The sequence below is a fragment of the Pelodiscus sinensis genome, chromosome 2 (assembly GCF_052426305.1).
Source record: "Pelodiscus sinensis isolate ZL-2025 chromosome 2, ASM5242630v1, whole genome shotgun sequence".
Lineage (NCBI taxonomy): Eukaryota > Metazoa > Chordata > Testudines > Trionychidae > Pelodiscus > Pelodiscus sinensis.
In genome coordinates, this window is record NC_143053.1 from 139,335,436 (window position 1) to 139,360,718 (window position 25,283).

The window sequence follows — 25,283 nt, forward strand, 5'->3', positions numbered from 1 at the left end:
GTGGGTGACAATGGTTCCCTTCCCTTCCCTGAGCTCTTCAGCCAAGTGAAGAAGACACTCACAAGTTTAATTTTAAATTGGGAAAATACTTTCCCTCACAAAATGATTTTTACAAAGACATTCATGAAATTATTTGACTCCATAATTTAAGCAGGGTTATCACTATTGGGTCATTTCTACTGTGATTTAATGGGAGCTGCCAACACCAAGGGCCAGAACCTCACTTGGTGTAAACTGACTGCCAGGCTTGCTACACAGACTTACAGCAGCTGAGGATCTGGTTCAAACTGTGTTGCTATAGGAGGATTTATGGGATATCTGTCAGTTAAGGTAGTGAAATAGAAATATGGTGTTGCATAGCCAAATAGAAACAAGTAATCTGGAACAGTACCAAAAATGTTTATTAAAATACTAAGATTAAATAGGAATACAAAATGTTTGTTTGCAAGTTAGCAGCCTTTAATCCCATGTTCTGCTTTCAATCTTACTTCTTTAGGACTGTCAGGGGATTTCTTGCGTTCTGGACGATACTCGGCTCATACAATTAATGGAGCCTGGTCACCGTGGACTCCATGGTCTCAGTGCAGTCGAGACTGCAGCAGAGGCATTCGCAACCGCAAGCGTGTCTGCAACAATCCTGAGCCGAAGTATGGAGGTCTTCCATGTCTGGGCCCATCTCTGGAGTACCAGGAATGCAACATCTTGCCTTGTCCAGGTAAGAATTAAGAGATTCAGTAGGGGTTATGAAAATGATTTAGTTCACTTTCAAGTCCATACTTTACATTAGTAAAAGTTATAAACTAGTTCAAACCATTTCCTCCTCATCTCCTTTCCAGATAAACAAGTTAGCCCAACCAAAAAGAATTTAACACAATAACTTTTGCTCTGTAAACTTCAGTGATGATTTGAAAACAGAGCTAATTAAAGACATACATTCCTGGCAACTACCCATAGCTATTAAAACTAATTTACATTGCAAAAAAAATGACAACCCACCAATCCCTTTGACATATCAGCACCAGTATTAGATATGAGAGCTTTAACATGTAAGGTACCATATGGAAATGTGATTTCTGAGCTGTTTCATCAGACAAAGTTGTTTTGCTGCCAGAAAAAGAGAATTTCTTTAGCAAACAGCCAAATCGTTTTATAATGGATATAGACTAGAGGCCAAATACTCAGCTGGTGTAAATCACTGCATCTTTATTTATTTCACTATAGTATAGCTATATTTTATGTACATTAATTGAGAGTTTGACCCTAAGCATGAGAAATGTTTATGAAAAAGAAAAGGGTAAGAACATGAGAATGTCCATACTGGGTCAGTCCAAAGTATTACGTCTTCTGACAGTGGCCAATGTCAGGTGCCCCAGAGCAAATGAATTGAAGAGGTAATCATCAAGTGATCCTTTCCCTGTCACCCCTTCCCATGAAATCCTATGATAACCACATGAAACTTCTCCTGCGTCTAGACTGCCGCCACGTTCTTTTGAAAGTAAATTGAAAGAACACGGCAGTTTTTTTGATCATGGAAAACCTCATTTTATGAGGAATAACACCTTTTTTTGAAAGTGCTCTTTCGGAAAAAGGTGTTATTGAACATGAACTGTGCTTTTTCGAAAGAGAGCATCCAGACTGACTGGGTGCTCTCTTTAGAAAAAGTGGCTTGCATTTTAGAAAATACTGGCTGTAGTCTAGACACTCTCTTTCAAAAAGAGGCTTGTAATCTAGACGTACCCTTTAGGGAGCATCTACAGCAGGGCTTAACTTGAAATAAACTACGCAAATTGAGCTACATCAATTGTGTAGCTTATTTTGAAATAGCTTACTTAGAGTTTTGGTGCTGTCTACACAGCTCTTATTTCGAAAAAGAGCACTCTTCCTCTGACTTCCCTTACTCCTCTTAAATTGAGGGCTACAGGAGTCGAGTAAGAAGTCCTCCAGATTGACAGTATTTTGACATTATGACATTATATCAAAATAACTGCCGGCTGTGTAGATGCAGATTAAGTTATTTTGAAATAACTTTGCTGTGTAGACATAGCCTTAAGTGCAAGGTAAATCATGAAATGCTTGTAAAAGTTCATTAGAAGAATCTTAAGCAGCTTTTTCATTGAAGATTATTTTATGGCTCACTAAAAAGAGGTTAAACCCTAAATGTATATTTTTTCAACCCATGGACACAGATGTGTATCACTAATATATCTTCTATATTTGGCAAAATGATTTGTGCCCTGATCATCTCTCTCTTTCTTTCTCAAACAGAGGGACCCCAAAGCAGAAGGATATGGGGACAGGCAGTAGAGGAGAAGAGGGGGAGTGCTGGGTGCTCAAAATCCTTTTTTTCTACTTTCAGCTCCTGAGATGGTTGTGACATTATTCCCCTTTTAATCCTAAGGAATTCCATGTGTGAATAATGTTGATCCACTAAATAGTCTCTTAGGCTCTCCAGCCACTAGCCTAAGATTAGGGGGCAGAAATGGGTCTGAAGGAGATTGGAGGGAAGGCAAAGCTGAATCTGTACACTAGGAAGCCCAGGAGAGCTGAGAGCCAACAAATGGTTACAACTCACAGATTCCGTGGCTCAAGTACAGTGCAGATTTTAGCAGTCTGGGGCATGTTTATTAAGTGCTAACTGGCAGCAGTTCCCTGAGGACCCATACACAAAGTGGAGATAGCCAAAAATAGAGCAGCCCATTCACTTCTCCTCCTCACTGATTCTCAGGAGGGAAGTATACACCCACTCTGAGTTGCTCCTGCTTGGGACACCCTTAGGCCAGAGGAATCCCTAGCAAGGGATTTTCTGTTTTCCGGTGGTGGTGGTCTCTGTTCCCTTTGTACTACATTAGCAATGCAAAGGTAGAAGACAGAGTAGAATATTGATTGCAGCCCTTTAATCTTAAAATAAGATTTGGCCCTGAAATTGAAAAGGTGGGGGTAGAGCCTCAGCCATTGTAAATGGCCAGGCTCAACTGAAGTCAATAGAGCTTTGGGAACTTATAGTAACAGAGGACCTCCCAACACTGGGAGTAGAGACTTGTTCCAGGCTTATTTTATGTAGTTTTAAGTTTAAGTAAGCAACAGTTAAATAGGGACTTCAAAAAAATCAATCCAGATTAATAGTTTCATTACCATATAGTCATAACAGGAAGAAAATATTCCTTTAAAATTGTACCAGATTTGTTCTTTCCCTTCACTGTTGGTTCTTTAAAAAGAATTTTGGGTTGGATTTTTTTAAAAAAATTCATTCTAAAGTGAAATATTTTATACCACCACCACCACTTTACAGAAATGGGACATTTTTAACTTAGTAATGTTGCAGTTATTTTTTATAGAAATCGGTACAGTCAGCAGAAAATGCAAGTTTTCCACAATATTAATAAGAAGAGCATGATAGTGTTGTCAATATCTAATATTAAGCCACCATAAAAAACTAAGCAGAGCAGAAAATAAAAAATGATGATGTGATAAGAAACAAGGAATAAAGCTTGAAACTGACATTTTGGTAACAAATAATCCCCATTGTTGCATCCCCATTGTTTCTGCTTTTGAAAATGAATGTCAATAACTAACTGAAAAAAGGGAGTAGTGGGCCCTGCTACAGCCGGAATCTGATGTCATGATAGGTCTAATATCTTTTCTCAATGATTTGTTTGTTTCTTGGCCTCAGAATTAAATTTCAATAAGTTTGCACAGCTTGAGTGAAACATGCAGGTGCTTAGTGATTTGGGAGCAGATAGTGAATGATGTCATTCTGATGGGACTGAGAAAAATCCTTGAAGTTCTCCATCATTGCTGATTCACAGCACCTGGTGCTCATCAGTAATTGAAAATGAATTTAGGGGCCCAAATCAGATCTCAGATAAATCTGAAGTGAGAAAAGAGGAAATGAGTAAAGACAAGTGCTCTGACTAATGAGTTATGTTGTCACTTATTATGACACTGACAGTCACTAAGTCACTTATTGGTACTAATCTCACCATTACTCATCCATGTTTTATGACGGTTACGTACTTAATGTGACTAATGGTAATAAGAATGTATCTTATTGCCATTACTTTCACTCCCACATGTGTCCAAAGAGAAGAGTATCTATATATGCCTGTATGTATGTTTCCCTGAAACTATGTAATACATTCCCAGTCTCTATTCAGACGAATTCTGATGGTGTCAAATTTGCATATCAATTCCAGCTCAGCAGTTTCACATTGCAGCCTGTTTTTGAAGGTGGGTTTTTTGGGTTTTTTTGTTTTGCTTGAGGATGAATTAATTTCTCTTCAGTGAGAGCCATGATAGTGCCCTGTAGACTGCAGTGTTGGAAACCTGTCTAGCTGCCTCTAGTTTGTAATCTGACCTATTCATGATGACAACAGAAACTCCTTTGCCAGCCCCTTTGATTATAATGTTAGAGTTGTTTCTGAGACTGTGGATGGCATTATGTTCCGCACGGCTGAGGTTATTGGGCAAGTGATGTTCCTTGTCCACAATTTCAGCTTCTAAATGATTGTGGATGCACTCTATGTAGCAGTCCAGTTTGTTGTTTCAGTCGTCAGGTGGTGTTCATGTAGAATCCTTTTTGTGGTGTTGGTAGGATGGTTTCTGTGGGTAAGTGGGTTGTTCAGTGGCATGGAAGAAATAGTCCCTGAGTCAAAGATGGCAAAAATAGGCCTTCCGATCACCACAGAATTGTATCATGTTCCTGGGAGTGGTAGGGCAGAAAGGATTCCCCCAGATTTAATAAAAGCTTCAATTTTGAAGAATATTGCACAATCTGTGCAAAACCCCTACTTTCACAATTCTGTCCACATTTTTGTGAATGAAGAGTCTCATTCTCTATGCTCATACTTTCTTCCCGTTTCTTGTAAAACCCCAAGTGCATAGAAAGATGGCCAATTTACTTAATAGTCTTTTGGAAACTGTCCAATGTGGTGTGGATGTTTTATTGGAGCCACAGGAGGTCCTATTTCTATAGACTTTTCCTTGGAACAGCCTCTTCCCTGTGTTTTTTCTTTTCTCGTCTTTGTGAAGCAATATTTATTAACAGGACAACAGCTATTAGGCAGAGAGTTGCCTGATTGCTCAGGAAAACAAAACAAACAAAAAAACCTTATAAAAGAAAATATTGTTTTGAGAGTACACTTGCTTGTTGAAAAGGCGTTGCTCCACAACATGCCAACCTGAATTGTCAAGTATTTAAAAGCAATGTTTTACTATTGTGTAATTATACAATAGCTCTGCTGTACTGTTTTGAAAATAAATTATATAATGTCTGGAGCTTTCTTCATAATTTTTATTTTTTGTCAATAAGGCTGAATCAGCATTAAGGTCTATACATCATGGACAACAAAGGAAGAGAAAACAGATGGTCTTATGTTGCTAAGCAACATTATAGAAAGATGAAAGCAACCACAGTGTTCTATTTGGGTCCTGTAAAACCTCAGGCAGTAAACACTCACTCCTTTGATCTTATTTAACCATGATGATGCCTTTATCATCCCTTATTGTTAAGAAGAAAAAGTTTAGAGGACAGATAAAAGAGGGAGTTGTGTCAGCTTTTTTGAGGTCTAGAGATTTATGATGGCAGCCTAAATAGGTAGAAATCACAGCACATATTATGGTGCCCTTTAGCACAACTACAATTAAGCCTCTCACATTCTATTCTGTTGTGTCAGGTCTCTCCCCATTCCCCCAGCTTATAATGTAGCTATAACAACTGTAGTTACAAAACAGAAATCTATATGCAGTGTTGTAGCCATGTTGATCCCAGGATGTAAGAGAGACAAAGTGAGTGAAGCTGATCAGTCAAAATAATCGATTTTTTAGGAACTATTGGAAGGCAGACTGTCAAGAGACATTTTGCAGAAATGCTTTATGGGGATACCATAAATATCTAAATTATTGGTTTGTTTATAGTGCTTTATTGGCTTTATGGTTTGTTGCTTTACAAGGTAACTCAGTACAATAAATGGACATTGTAAAATATTATAGAAAGAAAATGTTACACATGCTAATGACTTCTATTAAAGGCCCATTTGACCAATAGCTACAGATAGACTACTAAACTGAATGAGACTCTGAATATTCATTATGTGTCAGATTGTCTGAATAGCTGCACAGGCAGATATTGATACTCAAATAATAAAAGATCCCCTAAACTAATTTTCCAGCTATTACAATCTTTCCATATAAATGAGTTCTGTTTGACCTGGCAGATATGAATGTGATGTAACTTGCTTTCTAAGCAAAATCACCTATCCTTAATATATTTAAAGTATTCTTCAATGTCACTACCAGGTAGAAGATTTAAATACTAATATTTTTGGATAGGGTTGGGTTTTTTTTTTATGCAGAGCCATATCAGTAAACTGATTAAAAGGATTTTACAGCCTTAAATATTCTTTGATTTCTTTGAACAGAATGGTATTAAAGGCGTTATTAAGGAGTATTGTTTGAGAGATACCTGGATTATAAATACTCAGTCTAGACACTAAACCATAAATTAAGGTTTCCCAAAGAGTGCATGAAAATGAATGAACCATTAAAATAAATAAAATAAGTTGTGCATGGCAATGGGAGTATCTACCTATAATAAAAAGGGTGGTATTTCCTGTGCTTAGAGTGAGAAACATTGTGAATGCTATGGTAAATGTAACAACTGTGGATGGTAAACATCCACTTTTTAAGGGTGCCTATGAAAGGAAATTCAGTTAGTGCCTGATTTCCAAAGTTATGTGTGTGCTGTTGCACAATAGATATGTATGTGCCTAGTTTATGTGCATAAGTCATGTATTTTCACAAAGCTGTGTCAAATATATAAAATAAATACCTGATGTGCACATGTACATTCAATATGTATTTATTATGTGTGTACCATTAGTGTAATTTGGTATAGCACTTCTTATATTCTGAAAATATATTTAAAGGTATAGCTGTATAGCATTTATTTTTCAGAAAAATAGGGACATATTTCAATAAGTATTTCTAAACTCTTTAATGCATCTTTATAACCAAGCTCCTATTACACATGTATAAACCTGTCAGCCCACCACCTTCAAGCTGTTTTTACAAATTTACACCTAGTTCCCTGGCATTGTCTAAATCAGAGGTTGGCAAATACCAGTCTGCAGGCCAGATCCGGCTCCCAAGGGTTAGCCCCTGGAAGGCTGCTGCCGCTATATGTACCTGCACCTTCATAAGTATGGGCAACTGCAGCTTCTATTGGGTATGGATCACCTTTCCTGGCCAATGGGAACTGCAGGAAGTGGTGTTGCAGTCCATGCCACTTCCCGTAGCTCCCATTGGCTGTGACCTGTGGCCAAGGAGAGCTGCAGTCACCCATACCTGTGGAGACACATATAAATATAGTGGCAGTGGCCTGCCAGGGGGTAACCCTGACAAACTACAGCTGTTTTATTGCCCACCCCTGGTCTAGATGCACAATAAGGACACCTACATTATTTATTTGTGTCTGTCCCATTGATGACTGGAGATAATTTTTAAGTCTTCTGAAGCTGGAGAATGATTTTGGTTGATCCAGGCACAGTGAGAAGGATTCTTATAAATTTGCAGTACTCTGGAAGCATAGTGCTTCTAGGGTACTGGAAATGATTCCAAGATATCTTTCTTGATGGATAACAGCTAATTTGGGCACCATCATTTTGTAGATATAGATGAGTTTATATTTTGCCATGTGCATTACTTTGCATTTATCAACATTGAATTTCATCTGCCATTTTGTTGCCCAATCATCCAGTTTTGTGAGATCCCTTTGCAACATTTTGCAATCAGGTTTAGACTTAACTATCTTGAGTAATTTTGTATCATCAGCAAATGTTGCCATCTCACTTTGACCCCTTTTTGGAGATCATTTATGAATATGGTGAACAGAACTGGTCCCACTACAAGCCCGGGGTGATACCTGTATTTACTTATCTCCATTCTGAAAATGGATCATTTATTCCTATCCTTTGGTTCCTATCTTTTAACTGGAGAACTTGGCAAAGCTTTCAGGATCATCTAAAGAGCCTTAATTTAATTACAAGCCTTTTGTTATCTTAACCAACCTTTTTCTCAACAACAAACTCCCTGCTCCAAGGGCAGACAATGCAAACAGCACAGAATTCATCACATTCTGTGTTAAGCTCTGGCTACTGGAGGCTGAGTACCCCTGATTCCCGCCCCCCCATGTGTTCCTGAACCCTGGACAGTGCTTCTGACTTAGCTATCATGCTGTCTCCAATGGCACATATTGTTATTCCATATATTGCCCTATACAGATACAAAATGTATTTTTTTGGATGTAGATATCTGTGGATATAAATCAGTATCCACAGAGCTGCCCTCTACCAGGATCCACAGTGGTAAAAATTAGAACACGTTGAGGCACCACTTCCTGGGAGCCAGAGCCCTATGCCAGGAGCTCCTCTGGCATGGCCATACTGCCTCTAGCCCCACCACTTGGGCAGGCCCCAGGCACATCAGTAGCTGTCCCTGGTTGCACTCTTATGTGCAAGCAACTTATATGCCCCAGAGAGGAGATGCAAACCATTGCATGGTTGGGATTGGTCCTGCCTTGGGCAGGGGACTGGACTTGATGACCTCCTGAGGTCTCATCCAGCCCTAGGATTCTATGATTCTCTGACTCCTGTCCTAGGATACGTCTAGACTACATGCCTCTGCCGACAGAGGCATGTAAAATAGGCTACTCGACATAGTCAATGAAGCAGGGATTTAAATGTCCCCAGCTTCATTAAAATAAAAATGGCTGTTGCACTGTGCCAGCTCAGCTGATTGTCGGCACGATGAACAAGTCAAGACACGGATCGGTCGACAAGGGAAGCCTTTATCGACCGCTCCTGTAAACCTCGTTCCACGAGGCATAAGGGAGCGGTTGACAAAGGCTTCCCTTGTCGACCGATCCATGTCTTGACTCGCACGCTGTGCTGACGATCAGCTGAGCCGGCACAGCGTGACGGTCATTTTTATTTTAATGAAGCCGGGGATATTTAAATCCCTGCTTCATTGACTATGTAGGGTAGCCTATTTTACATGCCTCTGTTGGCAGAGGCATGTAGTCTAGACATACCCCTAGTGTGTTCCAACCAAGTCTCTGCAGCTCCAGAGATTCTTATTCATATCTGCGGATATCTGTGTCCAAGGATATATATTTTGTATCCACCCAGAGCTCTAATTCCTTACCCTTCATTCCACTGGATAATACTTTTATAAATGTCAAAATGTAAAGTAAGCTCCATAACCTGATCCCATTTGCCAGGCAGAACCTAATAATCTTCCATTGTTTGCAGTTGAATGTTGACTCATGCCTACAGAACACAAAGAGATTAGGTTGATGTAAATGACTCATCCATGCAGAGACCTAGAACATTGAGTTTTTATTTCTTTCCAGTTGATGGAGGTTGGTCTTGTTGGTCATCCTGGTCGAAGTGCTCAGCAACTTGTGGAGGGGGACATTACATGAGGACCCGCTCTTGCACAAACCCAGCCCCAGCCTATGGAGGGGACATCTGTCTTGGACTTCACACTGAAGAGGCACTTTGCAACACACAGCCCTGCCCAGGTACAAGAAATCCAATTAGTACTGCTTTGCTTTGAATAGACCATAGAAGAGTATTGCTATTGCTCAGCCTGTTCAGTAAAGTGCACTATGCTTATTCCACATTTAGAAACAAATTCTCTCTGTCCTCTGCTGCCTTCACATTGGGTTACAATAAAATCTGGCCCACATTAGATAGCTTCTAAAAAATTCTTTTACCATTACATTACAGATATCAAGTTAGTTACCAGGTTTCAGGGCAATGTAATTTAAAATGGCATAGTTCTGTATACAAAAGATTGTTGCCTTGAGAGGTCATTAGCTATAACAGCACAAGAAACACTTCACTTGTAGTACTGGATGTTGCAGGGCAAGCAATACTTCTGAGGCACTAGATCCTCAGCTGATATAAATCAATGTAATGCTGAAGCCTTCAATGAAGTTGTACCAGTTCACATCACCTGACGACCTAGTTCTTAATCTTAAAAAAGACCTTTTGATTTAAAAATGGTATCTAAGCTCTCATGAAGTAAGAAATGGGAACAAAGTTTAGTGCAATCTATTTTCACATTTACAAAAATGTTAATCTTTTAAAATGCTTTCCTAGATTGTAAGACCTTTGGGGCAGGAAGTGCATCTTTATACGTACTTGTACATCGCCTTGGGGCCTGTGGGCACTATATTAATGTCTATGTGTAATCATAATGGAAGTGGACCATGATATTTTCTGTCATTTTTATTGTCTTTTGATCCTTGACAAGTAGTCGTGTGAAATGTTAAATCTTTGCAAAACAAGCAACATAAAAGAATCAGAAGTAGAAAGTAAATAGATAAGTTAAGTCAGAGGAACCACTGGCAAAGTTTGTATGTCATGCTGGTTTGTAGGGTTATAGTTAACACCTTCTGTTCTTGATCATTGGGGGAAAAAAGTGATGTCTGCTAGAATCACTAATGTCCTGTTCCATTACTGCTTCACTGATGGGTTTTTAAACTTTATGGCATAAACTTACTTCTTATGCAGTGAGGTCATGTACATGAACATACAAGACCCAAGATTGTGAATTTATAGATGCTATTACCCAAACTACAATTACAGGTAATTTCCCTTTCTAAGTACTTCATGTCTTGCAGTGGAATAAAATAGCACCCACTCGTCAAAATTACACCAAACTTAACGCTCCACCTTGGGTTTTAAAAAGTGAAAATGGAACTGTGTTGTTGATTTAATTCCTCAAGAGGGATGGAGTATACGTGTACATAAAAATTATCACAGTAGCCTCAGCTCCTTAAGGCATTTTTAAAAGGTCAGAGCTGTCATGTTCCTTGTGCTGTTTCCAGTGTTATTATAGTGGTTTTTCTTGTAGTGCTGCTATTGTTAATGGTCTGTCAGCATTTCCATTAGCAACCCCAGTTTTCAGGTATTTATTACTTGTGCTCTTTAGCTTATTATGACTTGATTGTTAATCTATTTTTTCCAACAAAAATCATTTATCATCTGTATTAAAGCCTTTTTAATAATCAGAGTGACACAGATGTCTCATATACCTCCTTGCTCTGTTTAATATTCAAATCTAACTAAAAACCAACCTAACTTTTTAGCTGAAAATTTGTAGTGTTTTTTTCTGTCTCCCCCTCCAAAATAAATATGTCTCCAGTACTGTGAAATGTTCCACATGCACCGACCACTGTGCTAGTGCAAGTCCATATTGACTTTGCCCGGTTATAGGGGTATGCCTTCTCTGATCCGGTTGCAGTATACAGGGCCTCTACTTTTTAAAACAAGTGTGCAAATCTATGATTCAACAAAGGAAAGAAATGTAGTTATTTCAAGAAGATCTTTGGTTAAAACTAGCATCTGGAAATTTGTAATACAAGGAAATAATGATGATAATTGCTTAAGTAGTGAGCAAGAAAGAAAAAGGGCTCTTGCTATTTCAATCAGTTTTATTTTACCATAATTGAATGGAATATTAAATTTCCACATGCCACTAATCCTGTAGGTATGGAAGTATTTATTTACTATTTTTTTAAAATGCCAGTCTTGACTGGAATTGAATAAGATATTTACCTTTGAAAAATAACTATAGAATAGTTTATGAATAGTAACTATTTCTCAGACTGTCTTTTCCATTTTATATTCCTATTTTAATTGAAACTAAATAAAGCCTATTAAAATGAATGAGATATTTATACCATTGTTCAGGAAAATCTTTATATACAGCATATTACTGAATGTTATCTATAGCAATGGTATCTATAACAAGTATTACACACAACAATATTGGGCACTTAGAATAATGCATTTGTGTCTGCATCAAGAGAGAAATAATGTGCTGTCCTTGTACCAGTCACTCAGATCCACAAATAATGGATTTAAGAATTGAATTGTCCAACAAAAGTGTGCATTTCTTTTTAAAAATAATGGGGATTAATAATGATTGTTCTTCACCTACTGTCTATATAGGTGCATAATTTCAGGTGTGCTTCACCACATGTGTCTTTAATCAGAGATTTTTTTGACAGTAGTGCCTGTGTACGTGGCCTACATATTATAATGCCCTGCACGAGGCTATATAAGACTAAGTGGTAGAACTGGTCACGGTTCCTTCTCAACCACCTGAGTATGAGATGAAGCATTAGTAATCTTTCTTTCTTGCTTGCTTGCTTGCTTTATTTCTTCTCAATTCCTTCCCCCTTGGGGTTTGGGAACTTTCTCTTCAAATCACAGTTGTACTGGAATATTCTATGGTTTTCTGGGCTTCAAATGGTATCTCTCTTTCCAGGAACCTATTCTAGTTACTGACAAGCATTCCCTTTGCATCTGTTGCCTGGGGGAGGTCATATCCCCCTTAGGTGCTCCATGTGCTCTGCTTTTAAAGGCAGGGCTTGGAAGAATCAAGAGATAAGACTCAGACTCTTAATGATGGAACTCTCTCTTGGTATGTCTACAGTAGTTCGTTAATTCGAGGTAGGTAGGTAAATCAGAGCACCGGTGTTGCAAGTGAAGCCCGGGATTTAAATATCCTGGGCTTTATTTGCATGTTCCCGTCCAGCCGCCATTTTTAAATCCCCCTTATTCCGAACGAACTGCCCGCGGCTACACACAGCAGTTTAAAGTTAATCCGAACTAAGTCCTTAGTTTGGATTAACTGTTACTCCTCATTCCACAAAGGATTTAGTTCAGATTAACTTTAAACTGCCGCGTGTAGCCGCAGGCAGTTCGTCCGGACTAAGAGGGATTTAAAATTGGCAGCCAGACGGGAACATGCAAATAAAACCCGGGATATTTAAATCCCGGGCTTCATTTGATACCCCGGTTCCCTGATTTGCCTACCTATCTCGAATTAACGAGCTAGTGTAGACATACCCTCTCTGTCCAGCCTCAAATCCAGGCCAGGATCCCCCTGGACATTGGCATCAAAGTGAGCACAGTGCCTCTTTAGTTTTAGCACATTCACCTGAATCTATCCAAGGTAAATCCTTGGAGAAGTCCCATTTAAAAGATAGCTAATTATCCTTAAAAGCAGTCTACTTCAAAAAAGTCTGTCTCCTCCAAATAAATCCATTTTGGAGATACCACTGAGTCTCCAGGCTTTGTCAGTACCAACCTCATGCCCAGGGCTCTAGGCTCTTCTGAGAAGAGGGGCACCAAAAACGCTTCAGTATCAAGACCACCTGTGCTGCAGAAGCAGACCACAGCAGCACAGGAATCTAAGCACTCCTCTTCTAAGAAGGCAGTACTGTATCTTCAATACCTTCAGGTCTGTCTTCAATACCTTCAGCACTGTCTGCACTGCTCAAACAGTATACTACCTTCTTGTGCTTGTCCCCACATGATTCCCCCCCCCCCCCCCCGGGCCTGCCTCTTATGCTTGATTCGCTCACATCCAGGTATCTCGTGCTTCAAATGGGAACAGAACCAGGATGTGCCCTTTGGGACGCAAGACAGCAAAACTGTATGCAGAGAAAGGGAGGGAGAGATTCCCAGACTGTTGGAAATAAGTCTGGACACTCTGAGTGCAGTCAAAACAGGCAAGAGGATTTATTACACAAAGCTGCTGGTGGAGTGCTACCAGGGGTTAAGCTGGTTAACACTGGTTAAACGAAACATTACAATAGATTATATAGGGAGCTGATGGACGGAGGGGAAGCAATTCGATAGGTTCTAGCAGCAAGATGAAATGAGCACGTAAACCAATAACCTAAGAAAGATTACATAGCATCTCCGCCCATCATCAAACAAACTCCTTATCTCTAATAAAAGTAGTTTCCTTAACAAGTTAAATAAGTCAACAACAAACAGACATTTAAATGGCAACTGTTGTCTAGTTAAATTATGATGCATCTGTGAAGGGGTTACTGGCACTTTGTGCTGATGTGCTCTATGAGTTTATGGGCCCATTATCTAGGATTAAAGCAAAACATGTTAGCAAGGTTGTTTTGGTATCAGCTGCTGTGGCCCCTTGGAATGTGGTTGCCAGGGCGACTTTGCCTTCCCAAGGTCCCTCTACTCAGGCTAACTGTCCATACTGTTAAGTTACAGGCCTGTCTCAAATTTTAGGACTGAATAGGGGTTCTTAGCGAAATACCATGGACTGCCTCAGTTTACCCTACAGTTCCCTCCTCTTAACCTAGGATTCCTGAACCCGCCAGGTTAAATACAACACTTTCAGGGTTTTTATTTTACTCTGGAAGCACCGGTACAGCACCAGCACTATTATAAATGTTAAAATTGAAACTCTCCACATAACTTGGCAAAACACTACCCAAATCCATCCTCAAGGTATTTTGGCACCAGTAAACGTGCTGCCCATGATTATGGTTTTGACCTTTACTGCCTGGTTGAGTGCCTCAGAGTATTTGGTTTTGGCCCGGTCCACAGTCTTCCCTATCTCTATGTATCTCAGACGGCCAATTCCGATATGCCTTTGGGCCTCGGCCACCAACTCCTCGATTTTTGCCTGCAGGGTCAGTAGACCCTCCTCTAGGTACTTACTTCTGCCATGCCACTCAGGATCCTATGTTAGGTTACCTGTCATTGCCGAAGTGCAGTAGAGCCGCGTCCTGTCAATGGTCAGGATCACCCATTATGCACACGGATGGATATGTAGAGCGGCAGGGCCTTCCATTTAGTTCAATGGAGTGCTCTGTCTGGGAAGTCGAACACCAGTAGGTATTGTTCATTTGGACCAACTCTGTATGTATTTGTTTCTCTGTGACGACCACTTCAAACCTAGACAGATTCATCATGATGTTACATGGGCAGGTACATAAAATTTCTTTATTGTAGTGGGTACAACAGTCCCTGGAGTAGAGGGTGCCCCACGCACCTTCGAAATAAACAATGCCGTCTACTCTAACAATATGCCCCTGCTTTTGCACAGGCAGAGAGGTTACCATTCTAGCTTGTTGCTGACAGAATTCCTCGTGATCAGCTCAAAAGCCTGGATCCCGGTACCAATATATGTGCATCCTCAGTACCAGGTAAATGCCACGCTTCTCAAACAATCCCAGCACTGCCTGAGACTCCCTCATTGATGCCAATCATATTTACCAGAAGAGAGAAGATGGAACAGTTACGTCCTTGCTACTGACAATGGAACTAGTCTCATACTTCACACTTACCTGATACTAAGAGAATTCAGATATTCCAGAGATGCAATGTGTTCAGATAAACTAGGTTCTTCTCTGATATTGGATATCAGAGGACTAGCTGTACTAACTGTGACAGACCTAAGCCAACAGCCTGCCACACTCTGATGGAAAGCAGGTATACAGGGCACTGGAAGAGTGGGTTTCTTTTTCCATAGTAAACTACTAGAGCCTGCTGCAATAAAATGAAAGCAGAAAAACACCTGGGGCTAATTAACTAGATTGCTCCATCAGGCAAGTCACTTAACAACTGCAGCCAACTACATCCAGTGGAGTTGTTTTTTAAACTCCGGTCGGTAAGGAGAGGGGGAAGACAAAAAGTGATGGAAAGAGAAAATGAAGGAACACGATGAATCTGTGTGTGAGCTTAGAACTGGTTAACAGGAACTAGAGGGAGACATTTTGGCAGGGTTGGTTGGGGACAGGGAAAAAAAGCTGCCAAGTCGGAAGGAAAAACAACCTTGACTGCTGCTGCTACTTTAGGGATCCTGGGCCAGAACCTGGAGTAGTGGCACTATTAATCTGTAACTTTAAAAACGAGTAGTCATGTAGCACCTTTAGGGTGCATCTACACTGCGCCCATAGTTCAAAATAATCTATGCAATTTGAGCTATGCAAATTGCATAGCTTATTTTGTAATTTCAAAAGAACCCACTATTCCAAAATATCCTTTACTCCTCATGGAACAAGGGTTACAGGGATGCCGGAATAGAGAGCCAGTTATATTTCAAAATAATGGGCGCACCTTCAAGATACAAGATAGCTATTTCAGTATACCTCTATTATCCCAGAATAACGCTACAGTGTAGATGTAGTCTTAGAGACTAACAAAAATATATAGTATCTTGAGCTTTTGTGGATAAGATCCACTTCATCAGATGAGCTGGAGTGGAGAAGCAACTGAAGATATAATCTGAGATTGAAGAGAGTGCCTTATGATTTCCAAAGTGAAAAACAAGGCCAGAATAATAAAAAAGTGTCTAGAATACATATTCCCATAAGTCTAGTGTTGCTACTGGTCAGTTATGTAAATTAACAAATTAGCATTGTCAGTCTTGAAGCCCTGTGGTAAACGTATGGCAATGCAGTTACACTTTCTTTTGCACACTCATGCACTCAAGTACAGTGGCAAAAAATAGAATACAGCTGTGACTTATGTAACATTCCGTGGCATATTTGCAATGCTGGATGGTCAGTTTCAGAGGGAGCATTGCATTTTTTGTGGTCTTTGCCATGTATAGCAATGCCAGATACTCAGCTGATGTGAACTGACATCATTTCAGTGAAGTCAATGGAACTATGACAGTTTATACCAGTGTAGATTTGACCCTCTATATCCTATCCCTTTTAGAGTAAGATATTTTATTTTTCACTCTAATACGGTCAATTTTTATGACTTACTTACATTATTTCCTTCTCCTTTTCACTAACACAGATAACTGGTCTGACTGGTCTGATTGGTCTGATTGTGATTCATCTGGAATCCAGTTCCGCGTGCGTCAGTGTATCATTTTATTTCCTGTGGGCAACCAGTGTTCTGGAAACACCACTGAGAGTCGAGCTTGTGTTTTTGATTCTAACTTCATACCAGGTAAGATTCTTTACTTTTAAAGAATAAGTGAAATCACTCACAACATTTAAAGAATGAGGCCTAATGCTGCCCTCTACTGCAGAGTGCAGAAGGGAGCCAAATGACAGACATGATGGAAGCTGCCTTGAAGGGATGAAAGCTGTCCAGGTGCATAAAACAGCTGTGCAGTATACTTCTCACTCTACCACTTCTTCACCATTTGAGAGAAATGTAGCAATCCCAAACTCACGCTGTTCATGCTTTACTGACCTAATCATGTCCCTTTTAAAGTGGTTTCAGAATTAAAAGAATACTGAGTTTTGAGAGCACAGTAGGCATGGCCAGTCCCAGGCATATGCAAAGTGTCCAACCACACAAAGTCTCTTGTTTGTATACTGCCCCTTTTGGGGGCAATTGTTTCCCAAAGTGCACACATGGTACCTTCTATCTTGAAAGATGGATTGTGATGGGATAAATTATATAGCTATCAGCCTCATATCAATCCCAAGCAAGATAATGAAGCAGCTGATACCGAACTTGATGATCAAGAGGGGGATAATGTAATTAATGCCAAACATGGGTTTATCGAAAACAGCTCCTGTCAAACTAAATTGATATTTTTAATGAAATTACAAATGTGGTTACTAGAGGTAATAATGTTTGATGAAATATATCTAGACTTCTGTACAATATTTGACTCAGTACTACACAACATTTGCAAACTTTGCATATATTAAATGGATGAAAAACTGCCTAACTGGTAGGTATACAAATATACTTGTAAATAGGTGATCATTATCACATGGGTGTTTTTGAAGTGTTGGTATCACAGGAATTGGTTCTTGGCCCTACAGTATATAACATTTTTCTTGGTGATTTGGAAGAAAATATAAATTGATGAAGTTTTCAGAAGACAAAGAGATTAAGGGCGTGGTAAATAATGATGAGAACAAATCACTGATGCAAAACAATCTGGATTGTAGGTAAAAGCAAACATTATACACTTTATTATGGCCAAATGTAAGGTTTTACATGTGGGATCAAGAAACATAGGCCCTACTTATTAGATGGGGAACACTATCCTGGGAAGCAGTGACTCTGAAATAGATGTGAGGGTCATGGTGAATAATCTACTGAACATGAACTCCCAGGGTCACACTGTGGCTATAAGATAAGGGAACCTCGGGTAAAAGTAGGATGATTATCTTATATTTGGTATGGATGCAACCACTAATGGAATATGATGACCAGTTCTGGTATCCACAGTTCAAGAGGGTTGTTGATGAATTGGAGAGGGTTCAGAATGATTAAAAATAGGAAAATATGCCTTATGGTGACAGACTGAAGGAACTCAGTGTGTGTAGCTTTCACGTGGAGAAGGATAACGATGACTTGATCTAGTCTATGCATACCTACAAGTGGAAAAAAAATGATAATAGAGAGCTTTACAATGTAGCACAAAACGGTATAATGAGATCTATTGGCTAAAAATTTAAACCAGATAAATTCAGAGAGGAAATGAATTTTTAACAGTGAAGGTAGTTAGCTATTGAAACAATGAATTATGGGTTGTGGTGGATTCTCCATTTGATGGGAATTTAAAATCAAAATTGGATTTTTTTCCCAAAAGAGCAGCTCTAGTTCAAACTGGGATTAAATCAGGGACTTTCTATCTTACTATATATTTTAGAAATGTCTGTCTGTGTCCGTCTGTAAGTCTGTGTGTTCAAGAACTCCTCCTAAATGGTAAGAGCTAGGGCCACCAAATTTGGTGTGCAGCTTCCTCTTATCATAGCTTAAAATAAGATCAGGGTTTGGTTGTACTAGGACAATAGGATGGACGTGGAATTTGATTGTTTCTCATAAAACGGAAAAGGAGGAGGCTAGTAGGAGTGACAATTATAGTGCAGAATGCCTACAGAGGGCAGCAAGGTGCCAGAGATGGGGACCTGGACAGCTATAACCCCAAGGAGCCAGCAGGGGGTAGGGGTGAAGAAAGGGACAGTTACTATGATTTATTTCAGAGAGTTTGTCTGTTTGTGTTTCTGTCTGTCCCCCAGCTGGGGGACATGAACCCCTCCCCAGGCAGTGCTGCAATGATCATGGACAGGAGCTTCTCGCTTGGCCACAAGTGCTGTGGTGAGAGAGGGCTGGGGTTTTCCTCTGTCCCCAGGACAGCCTATATACTGAACCCCTCACCCCTACCCCTACCCACAGAGCAATGATTTCAATGAAGAAAAACAAAACTTATTTGAGTTAAGGACCCAAACAACTCTGGATAAATCTTCTAGTACAATATGAAGGAGTTCAGACTGGATGATGATTCACAGTGATTTTCTGGCCTTAAAATCTATGAGCCTATGAAACCCTCCAAATAGCAGAAATTAAGTCCCTATGCATACTTAATACAGTGAGTAATAACAGTGTCACAAACAAGAAAACCTTCTGAACTATATTGGTCAATAATCCTGACAACCTTCGCAAGATGACAAAGTTTTCTTATATATTTGATGAACAATAACACCAAATTTTAAATTGGTTTGTTCAACATGAGTTCACACCTACCTGGGAGTGCATTACCAGACTAATATGAAACCGCAGCATATTTAAGAAGGGTAGATATTGCTTTGATGGCCACCCTGAACTTCATAAACTCTTATGTAAAATTCCTACAGTACTTAATAAGGGTGAAATCAATACGGTTCTGTAGAAATTAAATATAATTCTATACATATTTTTCTGCAAACCCAAGAGAATTTAACAGGAAGCTATATCCTAGCATTCTTAAAATAAGCTTTAGGGTGAGATTCTTGGGATGTTAAATTTAGATTAATTGGATAATCAAATAGTCAATGCCTCTGCCTTTGGTACACTTCAAAGGTGAAAGTGCTGTAGGGAGCATGAGGCCAGCAGGGAACTCAAGCAGTCCCCGCTGGCTCCATGCTCCCCACAGCATTTCAAAGCGCCAGCACCAAGTGAAGCCCAGGGTCAGCAGGGGACCCCGCTAACTCTGGACTCCATGTGGTGCTGCCACTTTGAAATGCTGCATGCAGACTCCCAGCTGGCCACAGGCTCCATGCAGCGTTTCAAAGCGGCAGCACCACATGGAACCCAAGGTCTGGCCTGGGCTCCACACGGTGCTTGCTGCTTTGAAGCATCCCCTCCTCTTCATCCCCTCCCCTCCCCTCCGATGCCTCTTTCTGATGGGGGGGGGGGTAATTGGCTAGTCAACTAGTGTGTCAGCTGTCCGATAAGCATTTGCTTATCGGATAATCAACTGGTCATTCACATCCTCATGAGATTCACTAGAAACCTGCTCCTGCTCCCATTTAAGGTAAAGAGAAAACTCCTCTTGACTATGGTGCAGCAGGGACAAGCCTCAAATGCAGGACAGAATGGGTGACAAGGTTAGTTTTAATCCATCTTTATCCCTTCAAAATTCTAATCCCTAGGACTGTTTTAAGTCTCAGAATGTTATTGTTCTCTGGTAAATTCTGTGAGCCTACAGCTTGGTCAACATTACCAAGTTATGTCTGTATAACTGTGTCACTCAGGGGTGTGGCTTTTCCACAGCCCTTGTTGATCTAGTTATACCTACCGAGCCTCCAGTGTAGACAGTGGTATGACCATGGGAGGGCTTCTCCTGTTGACATAGCTCTCAGTAAGGGTACGTCTAGACTACATGCCTCTGACGACAGAGGCATGTAGATTAGGCTACCAGACATAGTAAAATGAAGCGGCGATTTAAATAGTTGTCGCTTCATTTAAATTTACATGGCTGCCGCGCTGAGCCGACAAACAGCTGATCAGCTGTTTGTCGGCTCAGCGCGATAGTCTGGACGTGCGGGTGGCGACATCAAAGGTATTTGTCGACCACCCAGGTAAACCTCATCCCAGGAGGCTTACCTGGATGGTCGACAAATACCTTTGATGTCGACACCCGCGCGTCCAGACTATCGCGTTGAGCTGACAAACAGCTGATCAGCTGTTTGTCGGCTCAGCGCGGCAGCCATGTAAATTTAAATGAAGCGGCGACTATTTAAATCTCCGCTTCATTTTAATATGTCTGGTAGCCTAATCTACATGCCTCTGGCGACAGAGGCATGTAGTCTAGACGTACCCTAAAATGGAATACCTATGCTTACAGGAAAAGCTCTCCCATCAGTGTGGGTAGCATCTTCACTAAGCACTACTGTGGCACATTAAGTGTGGACAAGCCTTAAGCTATAAGGGAAATAGTCGGACAGCAGTATTTCAAGAAAACTTTGTAAACTTTATAACTTTGTAAATGTTAACATATTCCTCCTCTAGAATTAGATGTGAGGTAGGTGTCTACTCACCTACTCACCTTAAACCACATAAGTATGTAAGTAGACTATTGAGAATGATGTATACAAATGGGATACTTCATACAGGTCTGGGATTTCCCCAAGTCCCTTTCCTGTTCATCTCTTTTGTTTTGGTCAGATTTGTGGATATTATTTAGTTTAATAAGACAATATTCCACTAACCCAGTCTTGAAAAATTGTCAAGAAATGTATGCATTAGAGCATAAAATTTACTCACTTTGCCTTTACTGTGCGGATTGATGATGATGGTAAATTAATAATACTTTGTTCATCAGAAAATAACTCCACTCAGGAAAAGAATTAAGTTGAATTTTGCAAGATCTTTTAACCAAACAGTCTTGTACTTCATAAAACAGGACTATGTAGCACTTTAAAGACTAACGATGGTTTATTAGGTGATGAGCTTTCGTGGGCCAGGACACATCTTTTCATATGTGTTCATTTTTTTAATTGTATCCTTTGGTATATATGGTTGTGACAATTTTATTCCACTATTTGATCTGAGGAAGTGGGCCTGGCACACGAAAGCTCATCACCTAATAAACCATCTTGTTAGTCTTTAAAGTGCTACATAGTCCTGTTTTTTGTTTCAGCTACACCAGACTAACACGGCTACATTTCTATCACTATTGTACTTCATAGGCACTGGAAATTTCCCAGCCTTTCTATCTGGATGTGCTAGACCAGATACCCTGATGCTGTAAATATACATAATTCCATTGATTTTAAATGGAGATGTGCTAAGTTACATTAGCTGGGGATTTGGCTATTCAGTATAAGAACACATGAGAGACCTGATTTGGTTTCTGATTTTTCAGGACTTTGGAGATATTCTTTTGATTTGCACGACCCTGTGTAAAATAGATAACCAGATACTATCACAGTTTACATGGAAATCATTTCATGCAGTGCATTGCTATTAGGTCTATAACAGGCTAGAACATTAAATATGTTTAGCTGTGCCTCAGCTTTTTAACTCCTATGGGACTACTAAGTACCTCGTAAGACCACTATATCATGTGTGATTCTTTAATGTTTCTTCAGATTTACAACTGTATTATTTTGTTTTATTACTGTTGTCTCTTAAATCCACAAAACAGTATGAATGACAACACTGTATTGATATTGAAAATCATCTTTCCCTCAATGTACATAAAAAACAGTAGTTTATCCACAAACAAAATAATGACCTCTTCTTCTGTAATTTGAAATATAATGATGTTTGCTCAGAACAGCAAGACTTTTTCCTGTGACATAAAATTAATGCTATACAGAAGTATGATAAGATCCATAAGCTTAAATGTTTGTTTGTATAATTGTTGCACAGTGAATAGGACTAAATTTGAATTCAATAACATTTTAATTTCTCATCCAAAATAAATTTAAATACCAATATGAAGAAAGAGGATTCTGGGAACTCCCACATCATATTTGTTCATCTTGCTCATGGCTTCAAAACAAGATTTAGTAAGACTAAATTGCTATTAACATCCTAGTTACTAGAATTTAAAATGCACATGGCATTTTGGACAGCACTCATTTTTAATGTAAAATGAGGAATATTTAATTAATACTAAAATATTTTATTACATTACTGAAACCTCCTACTCTGTGGCCTTTCCAGTGCCCATCTCCATCTCTTCAGTCCATCCAGAATGCAACAGCCAACCTCATCTTCCTTCCCCACCTCTTAAGACCACATTATTCTCTGTTTTTGAATGTTTCCATTCCTTCCCCTGACCCATCAAATCAAGTTTGATTCCTGGCCTTGTTTTCAAAGATCTACCAGTTAAATCTGCAAATTCTCTCTCTTCAACCTAATCAGTTATGCCAGTCTTTTCCCATTCCTTTTTCCTCCCTTCTGTCATGCCTTAGTTTAGGCCTTCTTATACACCATCCCCTGGGCCTGGAGTGAGCTCCTCTTCCAGTATATGAGGCTCCCTCCTGTGATGCTGTATGAATTTGGAGAACATTTTAGAATATTATTTTACCAGTATTGTAAAATTTCAGTGAGTTGCACCAGATAGGCTGTTTAAAGTGTCTGCAAAATGTTATAGTTTGCCAGGTATGATAATCTGGCTTGTATGTTTTCATCACCTTTGTATTATGAGTTACAGGCATGTAGGTCTGCATGTCTGTATTTCAAACGTGTGCTATGCTTCTGGGTAACTTCCCCAGACAGTTTGGCATTAGCATGGCCCAGTCCGCTTGATGGTCCCTCAAGGATCATCAGCTGTACAATGAACCCATTGACAGTCAAGAGCTATATCTTATAATTCAACAAGGTATTCAGGGACATGTCTGTGAACAGAAAGGCTTCCAGACTATGTGCTGGGTAGCTTTTGTGCAGAACAGAGAAAATACAAAATGCATAGTAAAGGACTATAAAAGGACAACTCAGTTTAGTCTTCATTCCTGTCTTTTACCTCTGAAATAACTTCTCTCTCTACAAAGGAAGTTCTGAACAAAGACTGAATCACTCTATACTGTGGATGTGTTCCAAAGGGACTTTCAAGACAACAAACTAGAATATGCAAAGAGCTGATTGAGGAGGTATCCAAGCCATTAGCTATTATCTTTGAAATGTCATGGAAGACAGGAGGATTCCAGAAGACTGGAAAAGGGCATATATAGTGCCCATTTATTTAAGAAAAAGGAAAATAAGGACATTCCATGAAACTACAAACCAGTCACCTTAACTCTCTGTCAGGAAAGATAATGGACCAAAGAATTAAAGAATCCATTTGCAAACATCTAGATGATAATAAGGTGATAAGTAGCAATCAGTATGGATTCATAAAGAACAACAAATGTCAAACCAACCCTAATAGCTTTCATGTAAAGGATAACAAGTCTTGTGGATAGGGAGAAATGGTAGATGTGGTTTTCCTAGACTTTAAGAAAGCATTTGATACAGTCTGATATGACCTTCTTATTAAATAGCTAGGGAAATAAGGTGGATGCATAACTGGTTGGATTACTGTTCCCAGAGAGTAGTTCTCAATGGTTCACAGTCATGCTGGAAGGGTATACCAACTGAGGTTCTGCAGGTAGTAGTTTTGGAACTGATTCTGTTCAATATCTTCATCAACTATTTAAAAAATGGCAAAGAGAGTATGCTTATAAAGTTTGTGGATGATACCAAGATGGGAGAGGTTGCAAGTGCTTTGGAGAATAGGATTATAATTTAAATTGACCTGAATAAACTGGAGAAATGGTCTGAGGTAAATAAGGTGAAATTCAACAAGGACAAATGTAAACTATTTCACTTAGGAAGGAACAATCATTCACACACATACAAAATGGAAAATGACTGTCTAGGAAGGTTCAGAGAGGTAGCCGAGTTAGTCTGTACAGGATAAACTTTAAAAACAAAAAATAGTATGGTAGCATCTATATACCTACTCCTTCTTTTGTTCCCCTCTCCCATTTTTTCCTTCTTCCCCTCTTCCCCCCTATTTATTTTGGTTCTGGACATACAACACTCCAGTCATCTGAAGAAGTGGGCTGTGCCCACGAAAGCTCATGATACCGTCTACATGTTTTGTTAGTCTATAAAGTGCTACCAGACTATTTGTTGTTTTTTAAGTTTGTCTAGGAAGGAGAACTGCGGAAAGGAAATTAGGGGTCATAGTGGACCACAAACTAAATATGAGTCAACAATATAATACTGTTGAAAAAGAGCAAACATCATTCTGGGATGTGTTATCAGGAGTGTTGTAAGAAAGATACAAGAAGTAATTCTGTGCTGATTAGGCTTCAACTGGAATAACAACCAGTTCTGGATGCCACATTTCCGGAAAGATGTGGACAAATTGGAGAGGGTCCAGAAGAAAGCAACAAAAATGATTAAATATCTAGAAAACATGACCTATTAGGGAAGATTGAAAGAAGTGGGTTTGTTTAATCTGGAAAAGATAAGACCGAGAGGTGATATGATAACAACTTTTATGTACCTAAAACATTGTTGCAAGGAGGGAGAAAAGTTTTTCTCGTTAACCTCTGATGACAGGACAAGAAACAAGGGGCTCAATTTACAACAAGGAAAGTTTAGGTTGGGCATTAAGAAAAACTTCTTAACTGTGAGGGTAGATAAACACTGGAATAATTTGCCTAGGTAGGTTGTGGAATCTCTATTGATGAAGCTTTTTAAGAGCAG

General features: G+C 39.5%; 1 protein-coding gene across 3 annotated transcripts in view; it reads left to right on the forward strand.

Annotated features, from left to right (window-relative positions):
- SEMA5A (semaphorin 5A) overlaps positions 1-25,283 on the forward strand; it is a 553,406-nt gene that overhangs the window by 508,168 nt on the left and 19,955 nt on the right. For all 3 annotated transcript variants that reach the window (XM_075921490.2, XM_006111031.4, XM_075921491.2), the window contains 3 exons: positions 497-715; positions 9,407-9,577; positions 16,641-16,796. In XM_075921490.2, coding sequence (XP_075777605.2) covers positions 497-715; positions 9,407-9,577; positions 16,641-16,796 — 546 coding nt within the window. The remainder of the gene's footprint in view (positions 1-496; positions 716-9,406; positions 9,578-16,640; positions 16,797-25,283) is intronic.